The following is a 20,707-nucleotide window of genomic DNA, read 5'->3' as shown; positions in this document are numbered from 1 at the left end:
TTTCATAAATCTTTGAATATTTACTATGCATTACCTCAAATTAATAATAGAATGGAATATTTGGACGTTAAATCGTATGGGCCCTACTACATACTCTCCATTATTTATTTACATATATTTTAAGTAATTTACAATTGAACGTAAAAATAAAAAGACTGTTTGTGTTATTTGTCAACAACCCATATGTCCTACTGGAATTGTAGCTAACTAATTGTAGTTTAAATACTTGTGTTTTTCTAACTGGTGCGCTGGGTTTCAAAGACACACACACACACACAGTCTGCTTCACTAGTAGCCTACACGGCTCCTCTCTGGCAATGAGTTTTCGCACTTTGACGTAAGAGAAACTTTATTTCCTACTTCCTGGTCTAAAGTAAACTCTGCTGCTCATGATCAATGGATCAACTTTATGTGAAAACGCTGTAAATATAATCAGAAATGAATACACACGCAACTTTATCAAACATCAGCTTCAGCTTCTCTTCTTAAACGGTAAGAGATCGATTTCATGAATCGGTATGATGATTTCAGTCAAGTTATGATCTCCAACAGGCCTGAGCTCAAAAAAGCGTAAATGACCTGAAAATGAAAATATAGCTAGTCGTGATGTTGTTTGCGGATCAGCAAATTCAATATCTGTCTTTCTGGTGAGGAATTGCTAGCCCTGTGAATATTTTAATCTCTTATTAAATAATAGTGAAATGTTACGTGATTTCTTGTGTATTTCTGTTTTTAAATATATAAAACAGTGGCCATAATTGGGCGCACTTGAATGTCATTTTTACTTTTGCGCCTTCCTTCGAATCATTGGGTGTTTGTTGATTTTTAGTCAATGTGTAAGTCATTTCTTCTTCAAGCTCGCACAGGTGTAATCCAATCATATTCAAAGTGTGCTCGTGCTGTTTTTGGTAGCACTTTACAAGGTTCTATTTGTTAACATGAACTAACAATGTAAAATACTTTTAAAGCATTTAATCTTAGTTAATGTTTATTTAATTTACTAATACATTATTAGATTTTAAAAGTTGTATCTGTTAAAATTATCATATTTAGGCCTAATGGAACTGAGCTAACATTAACCACATTTTTATTAACAAAGAAAGTGAATAGAAAAATAAATACTGAAACCAATTTATCTTGCAAGCTAATTGTAGTTAACACATTAAATAATGTTAAAGGGATAATTCACCCAAAAATGAAAGTTCTGTTATTAATTAACGTTACTCCCCTTCATGTTGTTTCAAACCCATAAGATTGTTAATCTTCGGAACACAAATGAAGATCTTTTTGATGAAATCTGAGAGCTTTCTGTTCCTCCATTGACAGCTATGCCACTTTGATGCTTGAAAAAGTTCATAAAGAGATCGTAAAAACGAATCCATATGAATTGAGCAGTTTAGTCCAAATTTTCTGAAGAGACACGATCGCTTTAAATGATGAACATATTTAATTTACGCTTTTTATTCATATAAACCTTCATCAACTTACACATTAGTTGTGGTAAATGGAAGCACAAGCATGTTCGCTTGACGTGCGAGAACCAAGAGGTACATTCTCGTGTTACGCAGCACGTTTGAACTTCCTCAAGAACCAATGAGGGTTGTTCTCGCAAATCAAGCAGTGTGGTTGAGCTTCTGTTTATGTTCGCTGATCAATGTATATGTGAATAAAATATTTTTTTGCGGTGAGCATTTTGATATGAACACCTTTAACCTTATTCTTTATTATTCTCAGTTTAGGTAAAGTAAGGCCTAAATTATAAGCATTTTGAAAATCACTTATAATTTGATCAGAAGACCTCTTAAGTCTCGTTCTTCTTAAAAGTCTTACAACACCTTAAATTAGGCCGTTTTTGTAACCAATTACACATATTTGAATTGTTTACTTTTCTTTTTATAATAAACAAAAATGTAAAGGCAAATAAAACTTCATCATTAAAGTATACACTACAATAATCACGTTGTGAATCAAAGATGTAGTCCGCTCTGTGCTTTCTAGTTCTCAGCTCTGGGTTTAGGTGTCTGGGCTTTAATGACGTATCAGTATCTAAAGAGTCAATCAGCTCATCAGTCTTTTACACTCCTGTTGTTTACCACTGGCGTTAGGTTCTAATCCTCTTGATTGATATAAGTTGTAACTTTCCCAAAGTTTCCAAGATCCTTTTCAAGGCCTCACAGGTGCAAGCTACACCTCTGCATGTCCTTGAACTCCAGTAAACTCAACCAAGATGGCTGATCTCCTTTACGGTTCTAGGAGTATAACCACAGTTCGTTGTGTCCTTGAGCACACACATAATCATGGGTAGGCACACACACATATACATAACGGACAATTACTGTACATCTATGCCAATACAATATAAGCCTTTTTTTTTTTTTTACAAACAAAAATTAATAACAACATTGAATGCAATTCAATACATTGGCTAAATATGTGTAACAAAAAGGCATCTACAATAAACAAGGAGGCAGGTAATTGCATTTTCTTGATATTATACAACAAAGCCTAAATTAAATCTGTTCATCATATAAAGCGATCGTATCTCTTCAGAAAATTTGGACTAAACCACTCAGTTCATATGGATTAGTTTTACGATCTCTTTATGAACTTTTTGAAGCGTCACAGTGGTAGTTGTGTAGCTGCCAGACAGAAAGCTCTTTTTTATTAAAATATATTTATTTGTGTTCTGAAGATGAACGAAAGTTTTACAGGTTTGGAACGACATGAGGGTGAGTAATTAATGACAGATTTAAAATCTTTGGGTGAACTGTCCCTTTTAACTAATGGGACCTTATTGTAAAGTGTTAACCAAATTTTGTTTATATAAATGACACTTGGTTTGATTTTTTATGTTATCTAATACAGTGACATTCAGATATTTTTTTACATGGCCATTGTCCTGTTTTTCTGTTATTTTGAGTACAGTAAAAAGAAAGGAAAACTAAAATGCCACTTCTGATCTTGATTGCTTTAGCAGAATTTAACAATGGCAGAATCAAGCCGATCTCAACGCAAGCTGTCCAGAGCTGGAGAGAGTTTATACAAGACATTAGGCCTGGAGAAAGGAGCGTCATCTGATGATATTAAGAAAGCATACCGGTATGTGTGTTTAAATAATGCAACTATTTTGCTTTTTTATTATTGAAAACAAGGCAACTATGTTCAGCTAATCGAAGAGGGTATCGCTCCATAATCATGCGCTCTATTTGCTAAATAACTCATGTGAGTACAGGACATCATAAATGCAACATCCCTGAAAGGCTTTGTTTTTATAAATCCTCACCATAAGAAAACTGGCGCTGAAGTATCATCCAGACAAGAACCCCAACAACCCAGAAGCGTCAGAGAAGTTCAAAGAGATCAACAATGCCAACACCATCCTCCACGACGACACCAAAAGAGATATCTACGACAAGTACGGCTCCATGGGCCTCTACATCGCAGACCAGTTCGGAGAGGACAGCGTTAAATACTACTTCCTCATGAACAAGTGCTGGTTTAAGGTGAGTCCTTTGTGCGCATGCAAACCTGTCTATGTTCTTTGCTTTTAGTTATATAAATAATACAGCCCATTGCATGCACACGATCACTATAATAATCCCTTTTTTGTTGTTTTGTTGGACCTTGTTCAGACGCTCCTGGTGTTAGGGACGCTCTTCACGTGCTGCTGCTGCTTCTGCTGCTGTTGTTTATGCTGTGGAAAATGCAGCGCTTCAGAGCAGGAAGAAAACTTTCAGTATGTGGATCCAGACGAGCTGGCGGCAGAGGAGGAGAACAGAGGTGAGGAGCAGCTTTCGGGGTTTGGAGACTGCAAAGTTTCCCAGTTTCCATCTTGGGCCTTCTTAAAGGGATAGTTCACCCAAAAAGGAAAATGATCTCATTATTAAAGGGATGGTTCATTTCAACCTAGGGTCCTTTGCACCATGACCTCGAGCCAATGGTCATGCGTTTAGAGGGTGCTTTCACACCTGCCTCATTTAGTTCGGTTGAATCGCACTAGAGTTCGTTGTCCCCCTTGGTGCGGTTCGTTTGGGCAGGTGTGAATGCAGCAATCGCACTCGGGTGCGCACCAAAAGTGGACCAAACAAGCGGGTACGCTTTCAAACAAACTCTGGAGCGGTTCGTTTGTGGTGAGAACGTGATATGACCTAGCCTGGTTCTACCAGACTCTCGTACATTTCATTTGTACAGTCTGGCCTCTCTCCATTGACAAGCGTTAACTTCCTTGTAGGCGGGTACTCTGTTGAAGTTTAAAACTATTGGATCTGCCCAGAGCCACTCAGGATCTGCCATAACCAATCGCTAACGTTTGGTCGTGAGTGACGTATGTCATGCGCCGGCCGTAAACGCGTATCCGAATGATCAGAGGATTGTGTTTTGAATAAGATGTCTGTCAACGAGAGCTGCAGGTTTTCTGTTTGGCTCGAGGTCATGGTGCAAAGTACCCTAGGTTTAAATTACTCCGAACCATCCCTTTAACTCTTTATATATGACTAGCCTTGAATAGTGGCTGAGTTTTTGAAGTAATCATAAAGTAATCCGTACGACTCCAGTGGGTTAATAAAGGCCTTCTGAAGTGAAGCAAAATATGGTTGTAAGGATGTAACTTTATCAACTAAAATCACTGGCTTCTGGCAACGGCCACACACGCATTCACGAGAGAGTTATATGGTTTTCGCGAGAGGCGTCTATTCTCACCTAAGCTTACGCTACATCTACGTCACACGTCGGGTCTCAGAACTCAACTCTCATGAACACATGTACGGCCGTTACTGGAAGCCAATGATTATAGTTTATAAAGTTTAAAATATGGATTTTTTTCTTACAAAAACCCATCGCTTCACTTCAGAAGGCCTTCATTAACCCCCGCAGAGCCGTATGGATTATTTTTATGATGCACAAACTCTGGCACTATTCAATGCCATTATAAAGCTAGGAAGAGCCAGGATATTATTAAATATAACTCTGCTCGTGTTCGGCTGAAAGATGAAAGGAGAGTAAATTATGGGATAATTTTCATTTTTGGGTGAACTTAAAGGAGAACTCCGGTCAATTTTAACATTGAGCTCAATTTTTAGTAAATTTGGAGTGCTGTCAATACAGAGAACAACAACAAAAATCGGTGTTGCCTACACCGTGTTATCCTATTTTTAAAATGTGCACCCTATTGACTTGAATGGGGCAAGTTTTAAACCTGCTTTTATCCTCTTAACATCTTTGATGTGTCATTACAAGTGCCCAGCCATGTGAGTGATTCCTTCAGAGTGAACACGAGTGAATCTGACTGCAGTAGATGTGAAAGATATGAATAAAAATGATGTTAATTCAGCCAGCGCAAATACCTGTATTTAGTTCCTGTTTTCGGTGGAAGTCCAAAGTAGTCGATTGTCGAGTTCACGCGCATGATCATAGTAACTAAACCTATGCGCATGAACTCGACAATCGACTACTTTGGACTTCGACCGAAAACAGGAACTAAATACAGGTCTGTGCGCTGGCTGATATAACATCATTTTTATTCATATCTTTCACATCTACTGCAGTCAGATTCACTCGTGTTCACTCTGAAGGAATCACTCACATGGCTGGGCACTTGTAATGACACATCAAGGATGATAAGACTAAGAACTGGTTAAGTTTAAAACTTGCCCCATTCAAGTCAATAGGGTGTAAATTTTAAAAATAGGATAACACAGTGTAGGCAACACCGATTTGTGTCGTTGTTCTCTGTATTGACAGCACTCCAAATTTACAAAAAATTGAGCCCAATGTTAAAATTGACCGGAGTTCTCCTTTAACCATTAAGAACAATTGTTATTAAAGAAAAGCACATTGTAACTTGTAATGTATAATGTAACTTGTGATTCACAGGCAATGACACAGTAATAACAGGAGAGCCTATTCCCTGTCCAGCGCCTGGAGATTCCGGTGAACATTTATTCTTTCCTCCAACAGATATTATACATATTTATACATATATACATATCTGTCTGTCTCCAACAGAACATATTTAACTTGTTCAGTCATTTTGTGTACATCTTATATATGTACTTATATATATATTAGTGCCTTCAATCAATTACAAAAAATGAACTAATTAATCAGACTTTTTTTCTGTAATTAATCATGATTAATAGCACCTAACATACAAGTTTTTAATATATTTTTATGATGAAAATACTCAATTTCACATTGAATCTTCAAAATAATGTAGATAAAACATGAAGACAGAGCATTTAAAACATTTATTTAATAGCTTTTTACTGATCACTATGAATCACTGATACTATGACTGATACTGATGTCTCCATTAAATGTTTTTTTTTTTTTTTTACGTTTTAGCCAATTTTATCCACATTAAAATGGAAAGCTATCATTTTTAACATTTAATAATAGGCTAAATGTCAGGGTTTGGGTAGGTAGAAGTAGCGAGGACTCAAGTGCAGAGAAATAAGGCTTTTATTAATCAAAAATTAAAACAAAAACTACCCCGAGGGGGGAAGCAAGACAGACTTGACTTGGACTGGACTTGGCAACAGGATCTAGGCAGGACAAAAGGGGTACATTCGACGTACAAATGACAACGAACCAGCACAGGACCGCAAACACAGGGAGAATAAATAGGGAGAGCAAACGGAGGTAACAAGGGAGGACAGGTGGGGAAAATTAATCAATTGGGTAACAAGACGGGAGGTGCTAGACAATAGACGGGAGAGCACATGGCACAAGGAAACATGCATGACAAGCCATGTGCTCACACTACACATGACAAAAACACAAGCACATGGCCAGTAAAACAAATCACCAGCCATGTGCTCACACAAAACGAGACATGAACACGCAGCCAATGAGAACACTCATAAGCCACGTGTTCACACAAAACATGACAACATGAAAGCACACAGCTAGTGTAAACACAAGCTGTGCTACACAGCACAAGACAAAACATGACATGAAAGCACATTAAACAAGACAAAACAGGAGTGTCAGGGCTCTGTCACAAAACCAAGAAAGAGACTAGACAGAAGTGACAGAACCCTGACACTGAAAATATAACAACTTTTGATTTAAGTAAACTTAAAACAATCTTCACATAAACCCATTGTAATAATAAATGTCACATTTTGCTGTGCCTTTAATATAGCAGAGTCAATCTCTAGAAAGTTTGGGTTCGTCATCAACAAAGAAAGAACGAAAAAATGTCAGCAAACTGGAATGAAGCAGAGACCAGGAGCTCCTTACTATCCGCGCTGAAGTTGAGATCGTTCCCCAGCTTTGTTAGTTACATGTTATTGACGCGTGTATAACACGTCTCATCCTGACATCTTTGAAGTAATCATAAAAGTGTCTTTACGGGATCTTACCGGGATGTTTGTGTACATCACCCTCAAAAAGTGACAACTTTAACATGCTATATAAAAATATCTGTGGGGTATTTTGAGCTAAAACTTCACATACACACTCTGGGGACATCAAAGACTTATTTTACATATTGTGAAAAGGGCATTATACCACCCCTTTAATATATATATATATATATGTATGTATGTATATATATATATATATATATATATATATATATATATATATATATATATTAGTGTACCTATTTGCACATACTGTACTACTGAACTCAAGAACATTTTGCTCTCTCATGCAATAGTTTTATGCTGTCTCAAAAATTAAGAAAGAAAGCTTACTTTTTTTGTGTTGTTTAACAGGACACCCTGTGTTTGTAGGAATGCCCATTCCTGAAAAGTCAGGTGAATATCAGCATCAGTATTTTTTAGCATTAGCATGTTCTATTCTGTGTGATGTTTGGATAATGTTATTTTTTGGCAACAAAAAGGCAAGAGATTTGTGATTCTGAGGGTTATTTTGCAGTGAAATGCTGATAGTTTGTGTTCTCCTGCAGATAGAGACACCACTATACTGATCGCTCCAGAGGCACCCAGCAAATGACAACCTGGAGATTTCCTCGTCCTAGAAATGAGGACACTGCTGTTGAAACCTGTTTCAGAGGAAGGCTTTGTGTTGCACACGGTGTCTGTGTATGTGGATCATTTGATCTCCACGCATAATGCTATTTCTGTTTACATCATTTTATAATTGCTTGATTTATATTGCAAAGACACTTTTTCTAATGCTTCTTTGATGAGGCACACAGATCAGATGCAGCCCTTTAAATGACATCTAGAGCACAATCAAACATATGCATACTTGCCTAAAAAAGTTGCCAAATTACCTGATCTAATCAAATAAGAATCTGCTGTTTTTATAACAACACCATATTTATTGATTTCTCGATTATTTTTTTTCTCCCAGTGTGAACCGATTTATGCACTTTCTAGTGTATGTACGTCACAACAATTCTTAAAAACATAAAGCCTTTGGAACCTTTATCAATATTGTATATGTACGATGTGAAGTCGTTAAGGCTCTAATAGAGTGATAACGAATAAATCAGTAACTCTTTACAATAAGTTTTCAATAGTTAACTACTTGAACATGAATTAAGAATGAACAATACTTCTACAGAATTTATGAATCTAAATTAATGTTAATTTCAACATTAACTACATTATTAAAATCAAAAGTTGTATTTGTTAACATTAGTTAACTATGGAAGCTTGTTTCCGCCACAGAATAAACATTTTTTTAAACATAATTGCGACTTTTTATCTCACAATTGCAAGCTTACCTCTCACAATTCTGACTTTATAACTCAAAATTGCGACTTTATATCACGTAATTCTGAGATAAAAAGTCAGAATTGTGAGATAAAAAGTCGCAATTACCTTTTTTATATTTTATTCTGTGGCGGAAACAAGCTTCTATAGTTAATGCACTGTGAACAAACAATGAACAGCTATATTTTTATTAACAAATATTAATAAAACCTGTAACAAATATTTTGCTCATTGTTAGTCTGTTAGTTATTAATACATTAACTAATGTTAATAATGAAACTTTATTGTAAAGTGTTACCAATAAATCCATTCCTCATTTCTTATCTCTATGTACATAAACATTGGCATTTTATCTAACAATTTGATGTGGTTTATTTTGTTTCAAGCAATCTTTGAAATAACCATTTTATAATACATGATCATTAACTATGGTGTAAATCTTTTAAAAGTTTCAAATGAATGTATGTAAATGATGAACATTATGCCATATGATCAATAGGGCAGGGGTTCAGGTACGAACTGTTCCGCTGAGTTCAAAGGACCACTGAAATTTAGCCATACAGCGGCTAATAATAAAAGAGATTAATATTTTGTTGCTGTTTTCATTGTGGTAATATTGCACAGCCTCAGGGATGGTTTTGTCTGAGATTCTGTATGTATATGTATGTTCTTTGTTTATAATTGTTGGCAAATGACTGCTGCTACAATATTCATTTCTATGATTAATTATGAAAGATTAATAAATAGTTGATTATTGTATCTACTCAAGCTTTCAGTGTGAGTTTGTTCATGTGAATTTGCTCTTACAGCAGTGAAAATGCTACATGTACACATCTGTTATCCAAACCCTCCAAAAGCTTTATCTCGCTTTATCACTAGTTTTGGAAAGTGACCTTGGTGAAAACTAAACATGGTTTCACGGCACCAACTAACTTTTCCGGCATGTTATCGTAGCAGCGTGTGGAACGGCATATGGCTTTAAATTGACTAGAAACTTAAAGTTTCACATTAGTTCATCTTCAAAGTTCTAGAGATTTTATTGCATGCTTTTCAAAACAACCTGTCCTGTCATTTCAAGCACTAGTTATTTGGAATTTACTATTTGGAAGGATTTTTTGTTAATGGCCTCCATGGTGAATTTGGAGAAAGTCCAGCTGAGCAAGCAGAACAAGACCTCGACAGACTCGCATGAACTTTTGGGGTAAGTCTCTTAAACCCGTTCTGCTGTTATTTTTCCAGGTGATTGATCTTTCTTCATTCTGTTTTGATTCTTTTTCTCTAGTCTGCTGGATCATTCAGAGGATGAATACCTCAGCACTCAGTTTGAGTGTCAACATGACGCACAAGCTTTTCATTGTCACAGCCGGAAAGACACAGGCTTGAAGCACCAGGACAAAACACAGGCCCGGAGAAAGTTACTCATCACATGTGCTGTGTGCTTTATCTTCATGATTGGAGAAGTCATCGGTGAGAATTATAAGACCTGCGCAGTTTAAACAACCTAGACAACAAAATTGACATTACAAGACACTGTTAATTCTAGATGTGTTTGAGACCAATCAAGCTTGAATAGCCTATAGTAACAGATGTTATCTCCTGTAGCAGGTTGTGTGTGGTACTGTTGACTATGTTGACTGTGTGTGGTACTGTGTTGACTGTGTGTGGTACTGTGTTGACTATAGCCGCGTTTCCACCGCGGGAACTTTCCCCAGGAACTAGGAACTTTGGGCTGGTACTCAGTGTGTTTACACCGCAGGAACCAGGGTCTAAATGAAGTTCCGGGTAAATATTTCCCCCTCCGAAAGTCCCTGCTCGCGAGGTAGTACTTTTTCAAAGTTCAGGAACTTTCGGGGGTGGGACTTGCGTGCTGAACATGCTGATTGGTTGTGTTCACGCCGCATTTTGATTTGATGACTCCACGCAGCATTCTATTTTAACCGGCATTTTTGAAAATCTATTGCGTTTGGTGGCTTCATGCAGTAAGAGTTGTCTGTCTGCAAATATGGAATTAAAAATAAAATAAAAAAGATAACACAGCTGGACCGACGACGAGGTTCAGGCTTTATTAAGCGTATATGTGTAACAGGAAATTTTCTGCGCGTTCGTCCCAGCTAGCCATCTCACGGTCAATGTCCGCATCGTCTAATTTTATATCTTTCTGAACACACTTTAGTATCAGTGCTCGTCTCGTTTCTGCCGTTTTGTTAATTTCCTCGTTAGTAAACCAATACATCACAAACAACCTCAGCACAGTTTGAATCTCCTCCATACTTATTATAAATGTGGCACCCAAAACTGATTACTGTCCGTCGCAGACTGGGAGGAGCAGTCGCGCGCAGTTTATAATCTTCCCGGTACTTTAGACCGCGGTGTAAAAGCAGAAAGCAACTGGTCTGGGGCAAAAAAAAGTTCCTGGGAAAAAAGTTCCTGGGACAAATTGTTCCGGGTAATTTCGGTGGAAACGCGGCTATAATGTTGACTGTGTGTGGTACTGTGTTGACTGTGTGTGGTACTGTGTTGACTGTGTGTGGTACTGTGTTGACTGTGTGTGGTACTGTGTTGACTGTGAGTGGTACTGTGTTGACTGTGTGTGGTACTGTGTTGACTGTCTGTGGTACTGTGTTGACTGTGTGTGGTACTGTGTTGACTGTGTGTGGTACTGTGTTGACTGTGTGTGGTACTGTGTTGACTGTCTGTGGTACTGTGTTGACTGTGTGTGGTAGGCCTACTGTGTTGACTGTGTGTGGTACTGTGTTGACTGTGTGTGGTACTGTGTTGACTGTGTGTGGTACTGTGTTGACTGTGTGTGGTACTGTTGACTGTGTGTGGTACTGTGTTGACTGTGTGTGGTACTGTTGACTGTGTGTGGTACTGTTGACTGTGTGTGGTACTGTGTTGACTGTGTGTGGTACTGTGTTGACTGTGTGTGGTACTGTGTTGACTGTGTGTGCTGTGTGGTACTGTTGACTGTGTGTGGTACTGTTGACTGTGTGTGGTACGGTGTTGACTGTGTCTGGTACTGTTGACTGTGTGTGGTACTGTGTTGACTGTGTGTGGTACTGTGTTGACTGTGTGTGGTACTGTTGACTGTGTGTGGTACTGTGTTGACTGTGTGTGGTACTGTGTGTGGTATGGTGTTGACTGTGTCTGGTACTGTGTTGACTGTGTGTGGTACTGTGTTGACTGTGTGTGGTACTGTGTTGACTGTGTGTGGTGCTGTGTTGTCGTAGGTGGTTACGCTGCTCACAGTCTCGCTATCATGACTGATGCTGCTCATCTTCTCACTGACTTTGGCAGCGTTTTGATCAGTCTCTTCTCGCTGTGGATTTCCTCCAGACCGCCATCCAAACATCTGACATTTGGATGGCATCGATCAGGTGTGTGTGGATCCTTTAGTCTGCTGGATATGTATACACTGCCTGGCCAGAAATGTTTTGGATTTAAATTGGAAAATGTTTTAAGAGTCTATGATTGGATCATTATTGCAGAGATTGTTTCTATCATGTTATATGTTTGGCAGCAGTTATTTTTTCCCTATTTGACAGGGTGTAGCTTTTCATTTCTTAAACAACCATGTAGGAAGACACATCATGGCCATATTCCAGGATGACAATGATTCATCAGGCTCAAACTGTGAAAGAATGGTTGTGAGAAGCATGAAGAATTATTTTCACTCATGTATCGGCACCTCTGAGTCTTTGGGATGTGCTGGAAGAGACTTTACAGAGTGCAGGACTCTTGCATTCTCAATACAAGATCAATCAAGATTTAATTCCATCAAGAGGTACATACAGTTTTGCAGTTTTGCAAATAAATGCAGCCTTGGTGAGCCGAAGAGATAAAGGAAAGAAAAAAAACTTTAAAAAATGAAATAATTCCACACTTTTGACCGATAATATACAGAGCATCCGGAAAGTATTTGCAGCGCTTCACTTTTTCCACATCTTGCTATGTTACTGCCTTATTCCTAAATGGATTAAAATATTTTTTTCTCAAGTTCTACAAACAATACCCCATAATGACAATGTGAAAGAAGTTTGTTTTGGAAATTTATAAAAAATAAAAAACATTAGTATTCTCAGCCTTTGCTCAATACTTTGTTGATCACCTTTGGCACCAATTACAGCCTCAAGTCTTTTTGAGTATAATGCTACAAGCTTGGCACACCTATTTTCGGGCAGTTTCTCCCATTCTTCTTTGCAGAACCTCTCAAGCTCCATGAGGTTGGATAGGAAGCGTCAGTGCACAGCCATTTTCAGATCTCTCCAGAGATGTTCAAGTCTAGGCTCTGGTTGGGCCACTCAAAGACATTCACAGAGTTGTCCCGTTGCCACTCCTTTCTTATCTTGGCTGTGTGCTTAGGGTCGTTGTCCTGTTGGAAGACGAACCGTCGCCCCAGTTTGAGGTCTAGAGCGCTCATGAGCAGATTTTCATCAAGGATGTCTGTACATTGCTGCATTAATCGTTCCCTCGATCCTGACTAGACTCCCAATTCCTGCCACGGAAAAACATCCCCACAGCAGCATGATGCTGCCACCACCATGCTTCACTGTAGGGATGGTATTGGCCAGGTGATGAGTGGTGCCTGGTTTCCTCCAGACATGAAGCTTGCCATTCAGGCCAAAGAGTTCAATTACATTTTTTTTTCATGGTCTGAGAGTCCTTCAGGTGCCTTTTGGCAAACTCCAGACGGGCTGTCATGTGCCTTTTATTGAGGAGTGGCTTCCGTCTGGCCACTCGACCATACAGGCCTGATTGGTGGAGTGCTGCAGAGATGGTTGTTCTTCTGGAAGATCTCCTCTCTCCACAGAGAAACGCTGGAGCTTTGTCAGAGTGACCATCGGGTTCTTGGTCACCTCCCTGACTAAGGCCCTTCTCCCCCGATCGCTCAGTTTGGCCGGGCGGCCAGCTCTAGGAAGAGTCCTGGTGGATCCAAACTTCTTCATTACGGATGATGGAGGCCACTGTGGTCACTGCCCTCAATGCTGCTGACATTTTTCTGTACCCTTCCCCAGATCTGTGCTTCGATACAATGCTGTCTACAGACAATTCCTTGGACTGCATGGCTTGGTTTGAGCTCTGACATGCACTGTTAACTGTAGGACCTTATATAGACAGGTGTGTGCCTTTCCAAATCATGTCCAATCAACTGAATTTACCACAGGTGGACTCCAATCAAGTTCAAACAAACTTATTTCACGTTGTCATTTATGGGGTATTGTTTGGAGAATTTTGAGGAGTCTGTAACATAACAAAATGTGGAAAAAGTGAAGCGCTGTGAATAATTTCCGGATGCACTGTATATGATGTCACTAACGTTTTTTTCCATTCTGAGGAATTAGAATAGAATAGAATGAGGCATTTATATAGCGCTTTCATATGCACTACTGTACACCCAAAGCGCTTTACAATCATATCAGGGGGTCTCTCCTCAACCACCACCAGTGTGTAGCATCCACTTGGATGATGAGACGGCAGAGTACAACGGCGCCAGTGTGCTCACCACACACCAGCTACAGTGGAGAGGAGAGAGAATGATAGAGCCAATTCAGTGGATGGGGATTATTAGGAGGCCATGATTGGTAAGGGCCAATGGGTGGAGTGTGGCCAGGACACCAGGGTTACACCCCTGCTCTTCATGAGAAGTGCCATGGGATTTTTAATGACCACAGAGAGTCAGGACCTCGGTTTAACATCTCATCCAAAGGACGGTCCTCTTTAAGAGTATAGTGTGTCCGTCACTATACTTGGGTATTAGGACCCACACAGACCACATGGTGAGCCCCCCCTGCTGGCCTCACTAACACCTTCCATGTAATTAAATGTAATGAATTACATGTAACAACTATGCCAACTGTTCCACAGTGTTTCTGTCATTTGTTTTGTCCAGAGGTTTTAGGAGCTCTTCTGTCTGTTATGTCCATCTGGACTGTGACGGTGGTTCTCGTTCTCGTTGCTGTTCAGAGGATCATCAGTGATGATTATGAGATACACAGCGATGTCATGATAATCACCGCTGGATGTGCTGTAGCACTCAACATCTTGTGAGTGATGTTATATGATTTCATTAGTGGTGTTTGTTGAATCAAGCATCATTATTACAACTGTTCATACTCATAGTTATGTAAGGGAAAAAACACTAACCCTAAATGTTAAACTTTAGCATGAAGCTCATTCTACACCATTTGTGTGATGAGCATGAATGATTTCAGCAATTGTGTATTGCATTGCACCACTCACTTTTCTTGCCAGTGGGGTCAAAAAGATAAACTTAATTTAAAGGGAAAACGAGTTTATGTTTCTGACCCCATTGACACATTTTTAAGCTTAAAAATTTAAACATATCTTTATTTCACGTCCCTCTGTAGTCAATAATTGTATCTTTTTTTTCCTTTGAAAAGAACTCCATGCCTTAAAATAGCTTGAATATACAGTGGGGAGAACAAGTATTTGATACACTGCTGATTTTGCAGGTTTTCCCACTTACAAAGCATGTAGAAGTCTGTCATTTTTTATCATAGGTAAAAAAGGAGGTTGTTGGCCAAGATCACGCGATACATGGCCCCATCCATCCTCCCCCTCAATACGGTGCAGTCGTCCTGTCCCCTTTGCAAAGCAAAAGCATCCCCAAATAATGAAGTTTCCACCTCCATGCTTCACGGTTGGGATGGTGTTCTTGGGGTTGTACTCATCCTTCTTCTTCCTCCAAACACGGCGAGTGTTTTTAGACCAAAAAGCTCTATTTTTGTTTCATCAGACCACATGACCTTCTCCCATTCCTGCTCTGGATCATCCAGATGGTCATTGGCAAACTTCAGATGGGGCTGGACATTCACTGGCTTGAGCAGGGGGACCTTGCGTGCGCTGCAGGATTGTAATCCATGACGGCGTAGTGCGTTACTAATGGTTTTCTTTGAGACTGTGGTCCCAGCTCTCTTCAGGTCATTGACCATGTCCTGCCGTGTAGTTCTGGGGTGATCCCTCACCTTCCTCATGATCATTAATGCCCCAGAAGGTGAGATCTTGCATGGTGCCCCAGACCGAGGGAGATTAACCGTCATCTAGAACTTCTTCCATTTTCTAATAATTGCGCCAACAGTTGTTGCCTTCTCACCAAGCTGCTTGCCTATTGTCCTTTAGCCCATCCCAGCCTTGTGCAGGTCTACAATTTTATCCCTGATGTCCTTACACAGCTCTCTGGTCTTGGCCATTGTGGAGAGGTTGGAGTTTGTTTGATTGAGTGTGTGGACAGGTGTCTTTTATACAGGTAAAGAGTTCAAACAGGTGCAGTTAATACAGGTAATGAGTGGAGAACAGGATGGCTTCTTAAATAAAAACTAACAGGTCTGTGAAAGCCGGTATTCTTACTGGTTGGTAGGTGATCAAATACTTATGTTATGCAATAAACTGCAATTTGATTATTTAAAAATCATACAATGTGATTTTCTGGATTTTTTTAGATTCCATCTCTCACAGTTGAAGAGTACCAATGATAAAAAGTACAGACCTCTACATGCTTTGTACAGTAAGTAGGAAAATCTGCAAAATCGGCAGTGTATCAAATACTTGTTCTCCCCACTGTACATCGTACATAAATCTACCCGATTTTTCATATAAACAGAAAACTATACCGGGGTAACCTGGCTTCTCCTGGCTAGTACGCTGTTAATGATATGCTAAAGCCCGCCGGCACGTTGACGAGGTAGTTTGTGACGTCAGAAACACCAGTGAATTCAAACCACGTTTTTGAGACTGTCTTTGGTTCACCGCACTTTTAAGAGAAAATACTCAGCAATGGTGTTGACTTATGAATTTGCACATGGTTTGTCTTAAAGCATATTAAAAACACCACACATAAACAACATTAAAAACTTGATTTTCACCACAGGGGGACTTTTAAGACTTTTTAATGGAAAACAAGACAAAAATACCAAGTGTGCAAAATGTTAACTTAAAGACGTCCCTCTTTAAGTGATTGTAACATTTGTAGACCCACATTATATTCATTATTATGCATGCTGGGAAATGGCATCTTCCTGTACAGTGTTTTAATGTTTGTTTCCATCAGTTTGGCTTTCATTCTCCATCAGTCTCCGGCCCATCACTCTCACAGCCCTCTCAGTGTCTCGGGTCATTCTCACGGCCTCACAGAAGAGCACGGGAACACCAGTGTGAGGGCTGCTTTTATTCATGTGCTGGGGGATTTACTGCAAAGTTTAGGTGTGTTGCTGGCTGCCACTATCATCTACTTCAGGGTTAGTAACATTACTATTACTGGCATATATAAACGTTCTCAGACTTTAACTTTTATTGACATTTAGTCAGACTTATAAATGTATTAATGTGATTTATCAGATCAGCGTGGGATCAAATGCTGCAGGATTGGTCCTCCTCACTAACTCTAAGACTAACTCGTGCTTTTTTTTGTAGATGTATGAAGTATTTCTCTTTGTTCACACAGAGGAACACAGGCATAGGTCGTCGTATTTATATCAACATGAACTTAAAATCGTTCAGTCAAATAAATGCCACTTGCTTTGATATTTCATTATCTAATGCAGTGATTCTCAAACTCTTGTGCCAGCCTAACCTCTTTGACAAATTATTTACTTGAGGCACTCCCTGAGATTTTAAGTTAATATTTCAATAATTGAACAACATATTTCAACGTTTACAGTTCTGTGACGTCATCTAAGCTCCCTGGTTTTCACAGTGCATTGTGGGATGTTTTAGGGAGCGAACGTTTCAGTGCACTGGAAGGATTTTGCAATTGAGATAGCCATATTGGCCGAGTCCCTGATCAGTGCCCTGACTACTGAACTAGGCAGCTGATTGAGACGCACCCATAGTCACGGACTGTGGGCTGAACGTCTGATGCATATGCCACACAAAATTGTAAACACTTTGGGAGTTTTAAAGTCGTTATCTGATTGGTTGAATTCTACAGGATTTCTGGGATACGTTCTTTAGCGGCCCTCCTGGAAACAAAGCCGTCGCGATGCCAAACCCCCTTATGGAAGAAGAAAGCCATTGTGTTTATAACTGTGGAAATGAGTGATTATTAGGATCAACTAAATGCTGGGTTTCCAAAATTATGTGAAGTTCCCAGCACCATTGTTTCAGTAAACTTGAACAATATTCTTGAATGAATTGCATCGACTTAACATTGTCACGCACCTAAACATGACGCTAAGCAAAACGAATTGTGATAGGTTGCTTTGTCAGTCAGACGTCTTCTTGGGCGGTCCTTGGCAAAGGAAAGCTCTATGGAGCCCAGGCCTTCTGCAGTCAGTCTGAAGGTCTGGTTGCGCGAGACTACCGCACCCAAAACATGAGGACCAAGTTCGAGGCCTCTCTCTGTGGAGTTTGCGTATTGTGCGTCTGATATAAGTTGTATGTACCCTACATGAAAAATAACATACTAGAGACAAAAAAAGGTTCTTCATTGGCATGGTTCCATGAAGAACCTTTAACATCCAATACATTTTAACTAAAGCTTCTCTATAGTGCAAAGTGCTCCTGGAAGGCTACTGTCCTGCAGAGTTTACTGTAGCTTCAACCTCAATTAAACAAACCAGAATCAGCTAATAAAAGTCTTACTAAGCATACTAAACTTCCAGGAAGGAATTGCCAGGTGAATTGTTGATGGAAGTTGGAGCTAAATTCTGCTGGACAGTGGCCTTCCAGAATAGCCTGGGAAACCTCTGACGAACTTCTGGCAAATTTGAGAATTTGCTCTGCAAGTCAGTCTGGCCAAGAGCCCATTCAAGCACATTTCCAATTCTTCCAAATCTAGGCACCAATCACAAACGTTGAGGCGGGCTTTACACGATGCTGATCGCTCTGATTGATTTTAGGTCTATCCAATTGTGCCCAGAGGCATTTGAGCGACGTCTGTTGCTGACGCCCCTTTGGAAATGGGCGATGAATGAACCTTCCCCAGACCCACTCTCAGTTACACCTGAGAAGGGTCTGGTGTCACTTCCAGAACTGAGTTTGGACACACCTTCTATAGTGAAAAATTGTTCGTTAGAGCTTTAAAATGTTCTTCACACTAAGAAAAAATGGTTCAAAAATGTTACCTGAGGAACCAAAATGGTTCTTTTATGGCATCGTTTTGAAAATCCCTTTGAGGAACCTTTATTTTTAAGAGAGTATGTGCAAATTATTTTTTTAACAGCTGCATATGCAATTTATAATGCTTCCATAACTGTTGTCTCTTTGTCCTAACAGCCTGAATGGAAAATAGCAGATCCAATTTGTACTTTTCTGTTTTCAATACTTGTGCTCGGAACAACATTCACCATCCTGAAAGACATATTCAAAATACTCATGGAAGGCAAGTGATTAGTTGATCCATATATGATTGTAAATGCCCTAAATGTTGACGCAAAAGCTAATGGTTAAATGATAATAGTTCACCCACAAATTAAAATTCTGTCATCATTTACTCACCTTCATGTCATTCCTAACCTGTAAGACTTTCGTTCATCTTTGAAACAAAACTGAATGATGTTTAAAAAAAATCGGAGAGTTTTCTGTCCCTCCATCGACAACTACCACTTGGTGACGTCATGTAGTGCAGACCTATAGGGCCCTTAGCGCGAGTCCACGAGGACGCATTGAGAGGTATTTTTGGGACAGACTCGATCGTCACGCTGGAAATAGGAAGACGGTCCGATTGTTGCTTAAATATTATATTTCTACATTTACATATGACTGAGTAAAGCTCTGACATTCGGTTCTATTTATTTAATGAATCATAATGCGATCGTAGCCTATTATTCAGCAAGCTATTTTAGTTTATATTAAATATAAATATATATTTATGTTTGAGACATCAACCACTGGTTGATGACCATAATGTTTGTATAAACTGTAGGTAACCACTGGTAAAATGTACACCTAGGTCATACAAACCATAATGATACTTACACTTAAATATTTTCTTCTCAGACTTTTAACATGTTAACAATTGTCCGTGAGCGAAAGCTCCTCCCATCCGTTGTCTGATTGGCCTTTCGCAAGGATTCCTGGGTAGTTAAAGTGCGGAAGACCGCTTCAAGGGTACAAAGGGGGCGCTGCTGAGCACACTTCAGAGCGTTAAAATGATGAATGGGACGGCCTACGGACTCGTAGACTCAGCGAGCATGCGCAATTTAAGTCCACGAGACCGAAAGTCCACATGAAGTGCGCCATTTGGGACAGGGCCTTAGTTGTGGTAAATGGAAGCTCAAGCATGTTCGCTTGACAGGCAAGCAAGTATGGTTAAGCTTCTGTTTATGTTCGCGGGTCAATGTTTATATGTGAATAAACGAAAGTCTTATGGGTTTGGAACAACATGAAGTGAACTAACCCTTTAATGTTTTATCTGAAGGAGTCCCGCACGGCATTGACTTTGACTCTGTGAATGACGTTCTGCTGGCAGTGGGCGGAGTCAAATCTACACACAGTCTGCGCATGTGGTCTTTAACTGCGAGTGAAACACATCTCTCAGTTCACGCGGTCATAGGTAATGCATGTACATGTTTAAATGCTTCTTTAAAAATGTCTGTTGTTTAACCCAAACGAATGATTTAATTTCCAGATGAGCAAACCAGCCCACAGACTGTGCTTATGGACATGACCAAAATACTCCAGAAAGAATATGGATTCAGCAATATCACTGTTCAAATGGAGTCTTATTGCTTACAGTGCCAGGAACCGATGGACTGACATAGGATTTTAGCTTCTCATTACACAGGTTGAGAGTAATATACATACGAATGTGTATACGAATATGTATACGAATATACATTTTTACAATAGTTTTCTAAGGCACATGTTTTTGTCATTAAGGGACTGTACTGTGTAGGCTACTTTTAAAGAAAGAGTAACACAGTGACAAGATTATGAAGTGTTCAAAAGGCAAGATGTAAAGATGTTTTATCAGAGAATATGCTTCTTTTTTTTGACACAAACTGTGATATGTTTGTCAGCCTTTTGTTTATCAAACAATGTGGTCACAATTTTAATGA

General features: G+C 39.3%; 2 protein-coding genes across 5 annotated transcripts; both read left to right on the top strand.

Moving 5' to 3' along the window:
• Nucleotides 1–239: 239 nt before the first annotated feature.
• Nucleotides 240–9,454, top strand: dnajc5gb (DnaJ (Hsp40) homolog, subfamily C, member 5 gamma b). 4 transcript variants are annotated; one of them, XM_079633589.1, is made up of 7 exons: nucleotides 240–337; nucleotides 2,978–3,099; nucleotides 3,290–3,503; nucleotides 3,633–3,780; nucleotides 5,872–5,928; nucleotides 7,722–7,763; nucleotides 7,916–9,454. In XM_079633589.1, the coding sequence occupies exons 2-7, from the start codon at nucleotides 2,987–2,989 to the stop codon at nucleotides 7,960–7,962; spliced, it is 621 nt and encodes a 206-aa protein (XP_079489715.1). In that variant the 5' UTR covers nucleotides 240–337; nucleotides 2,978–2,986; the 3' UTR covers nucleotides 7,963–9,454. The 4 variants fall into 4 exon arrangements, with proteins under 4 accessions (XP_079489715.1, XP_079489714.1, XP_079489713.1 ...); XM_079633588.1 differs by having other exon boundaries at nucleotides 273–337; nucleotides 2,975–3,099; XM_079633587.1 differs by having other exon boundaries at nucleotides 285–492; nucleotides 2,975–3,099.
• Nucleotides 9,455–9,610: 156 nt separating this feature from the next.
• Nucleotides 9,611–20,448, top strand: LOC307008777 (proton-coupled zinc antiporter SLC30A2-like). Its single transcript, XM_079631926.1, has 8 exons — nucleotides 9,611–9,891; nucleotides 9,973–10,157; nucleotides 11,921–12,067; nucleotides 14,581–14,734; nucleotides 16,759–16,945; nucleotides 18,924–19,029; nucleotides 20,068–20,202; nucleotides 20,278–20,448. The coding sequence occupies exons 1-8, from the start codon at nucleotides 9,734–9,736 to the stop codon at nucleotides 20,403–20,405; spliced, it is 1,200 nt and encodes a 399-aa protein (XP_079488052.1). The 5' UTR covers nucleotides 9,611–9,733; the 3' UTR covers nucleotides 20,406–20,448.
• The last annotated feature ends 259 nt before the right edge of the window (nucleotides 20,449–20,707 follow it).

This window comes from Phoxinus phoxinus, assembly GCF_949152265.1.
Source record: "Phoxinus phoxinus genome assembly, chromosome: 13".
NCBI lineage: Eukaryota > Metazoa > Chordata > Actinopteri > Cypriniformes > Leuciscidae > Phoxinus > Phoxinus phoxinus.
Note: the sequence above shows the minus strand (reverse complement) of the source record. Positions and strands in the feature narration are given on the sequence as shown.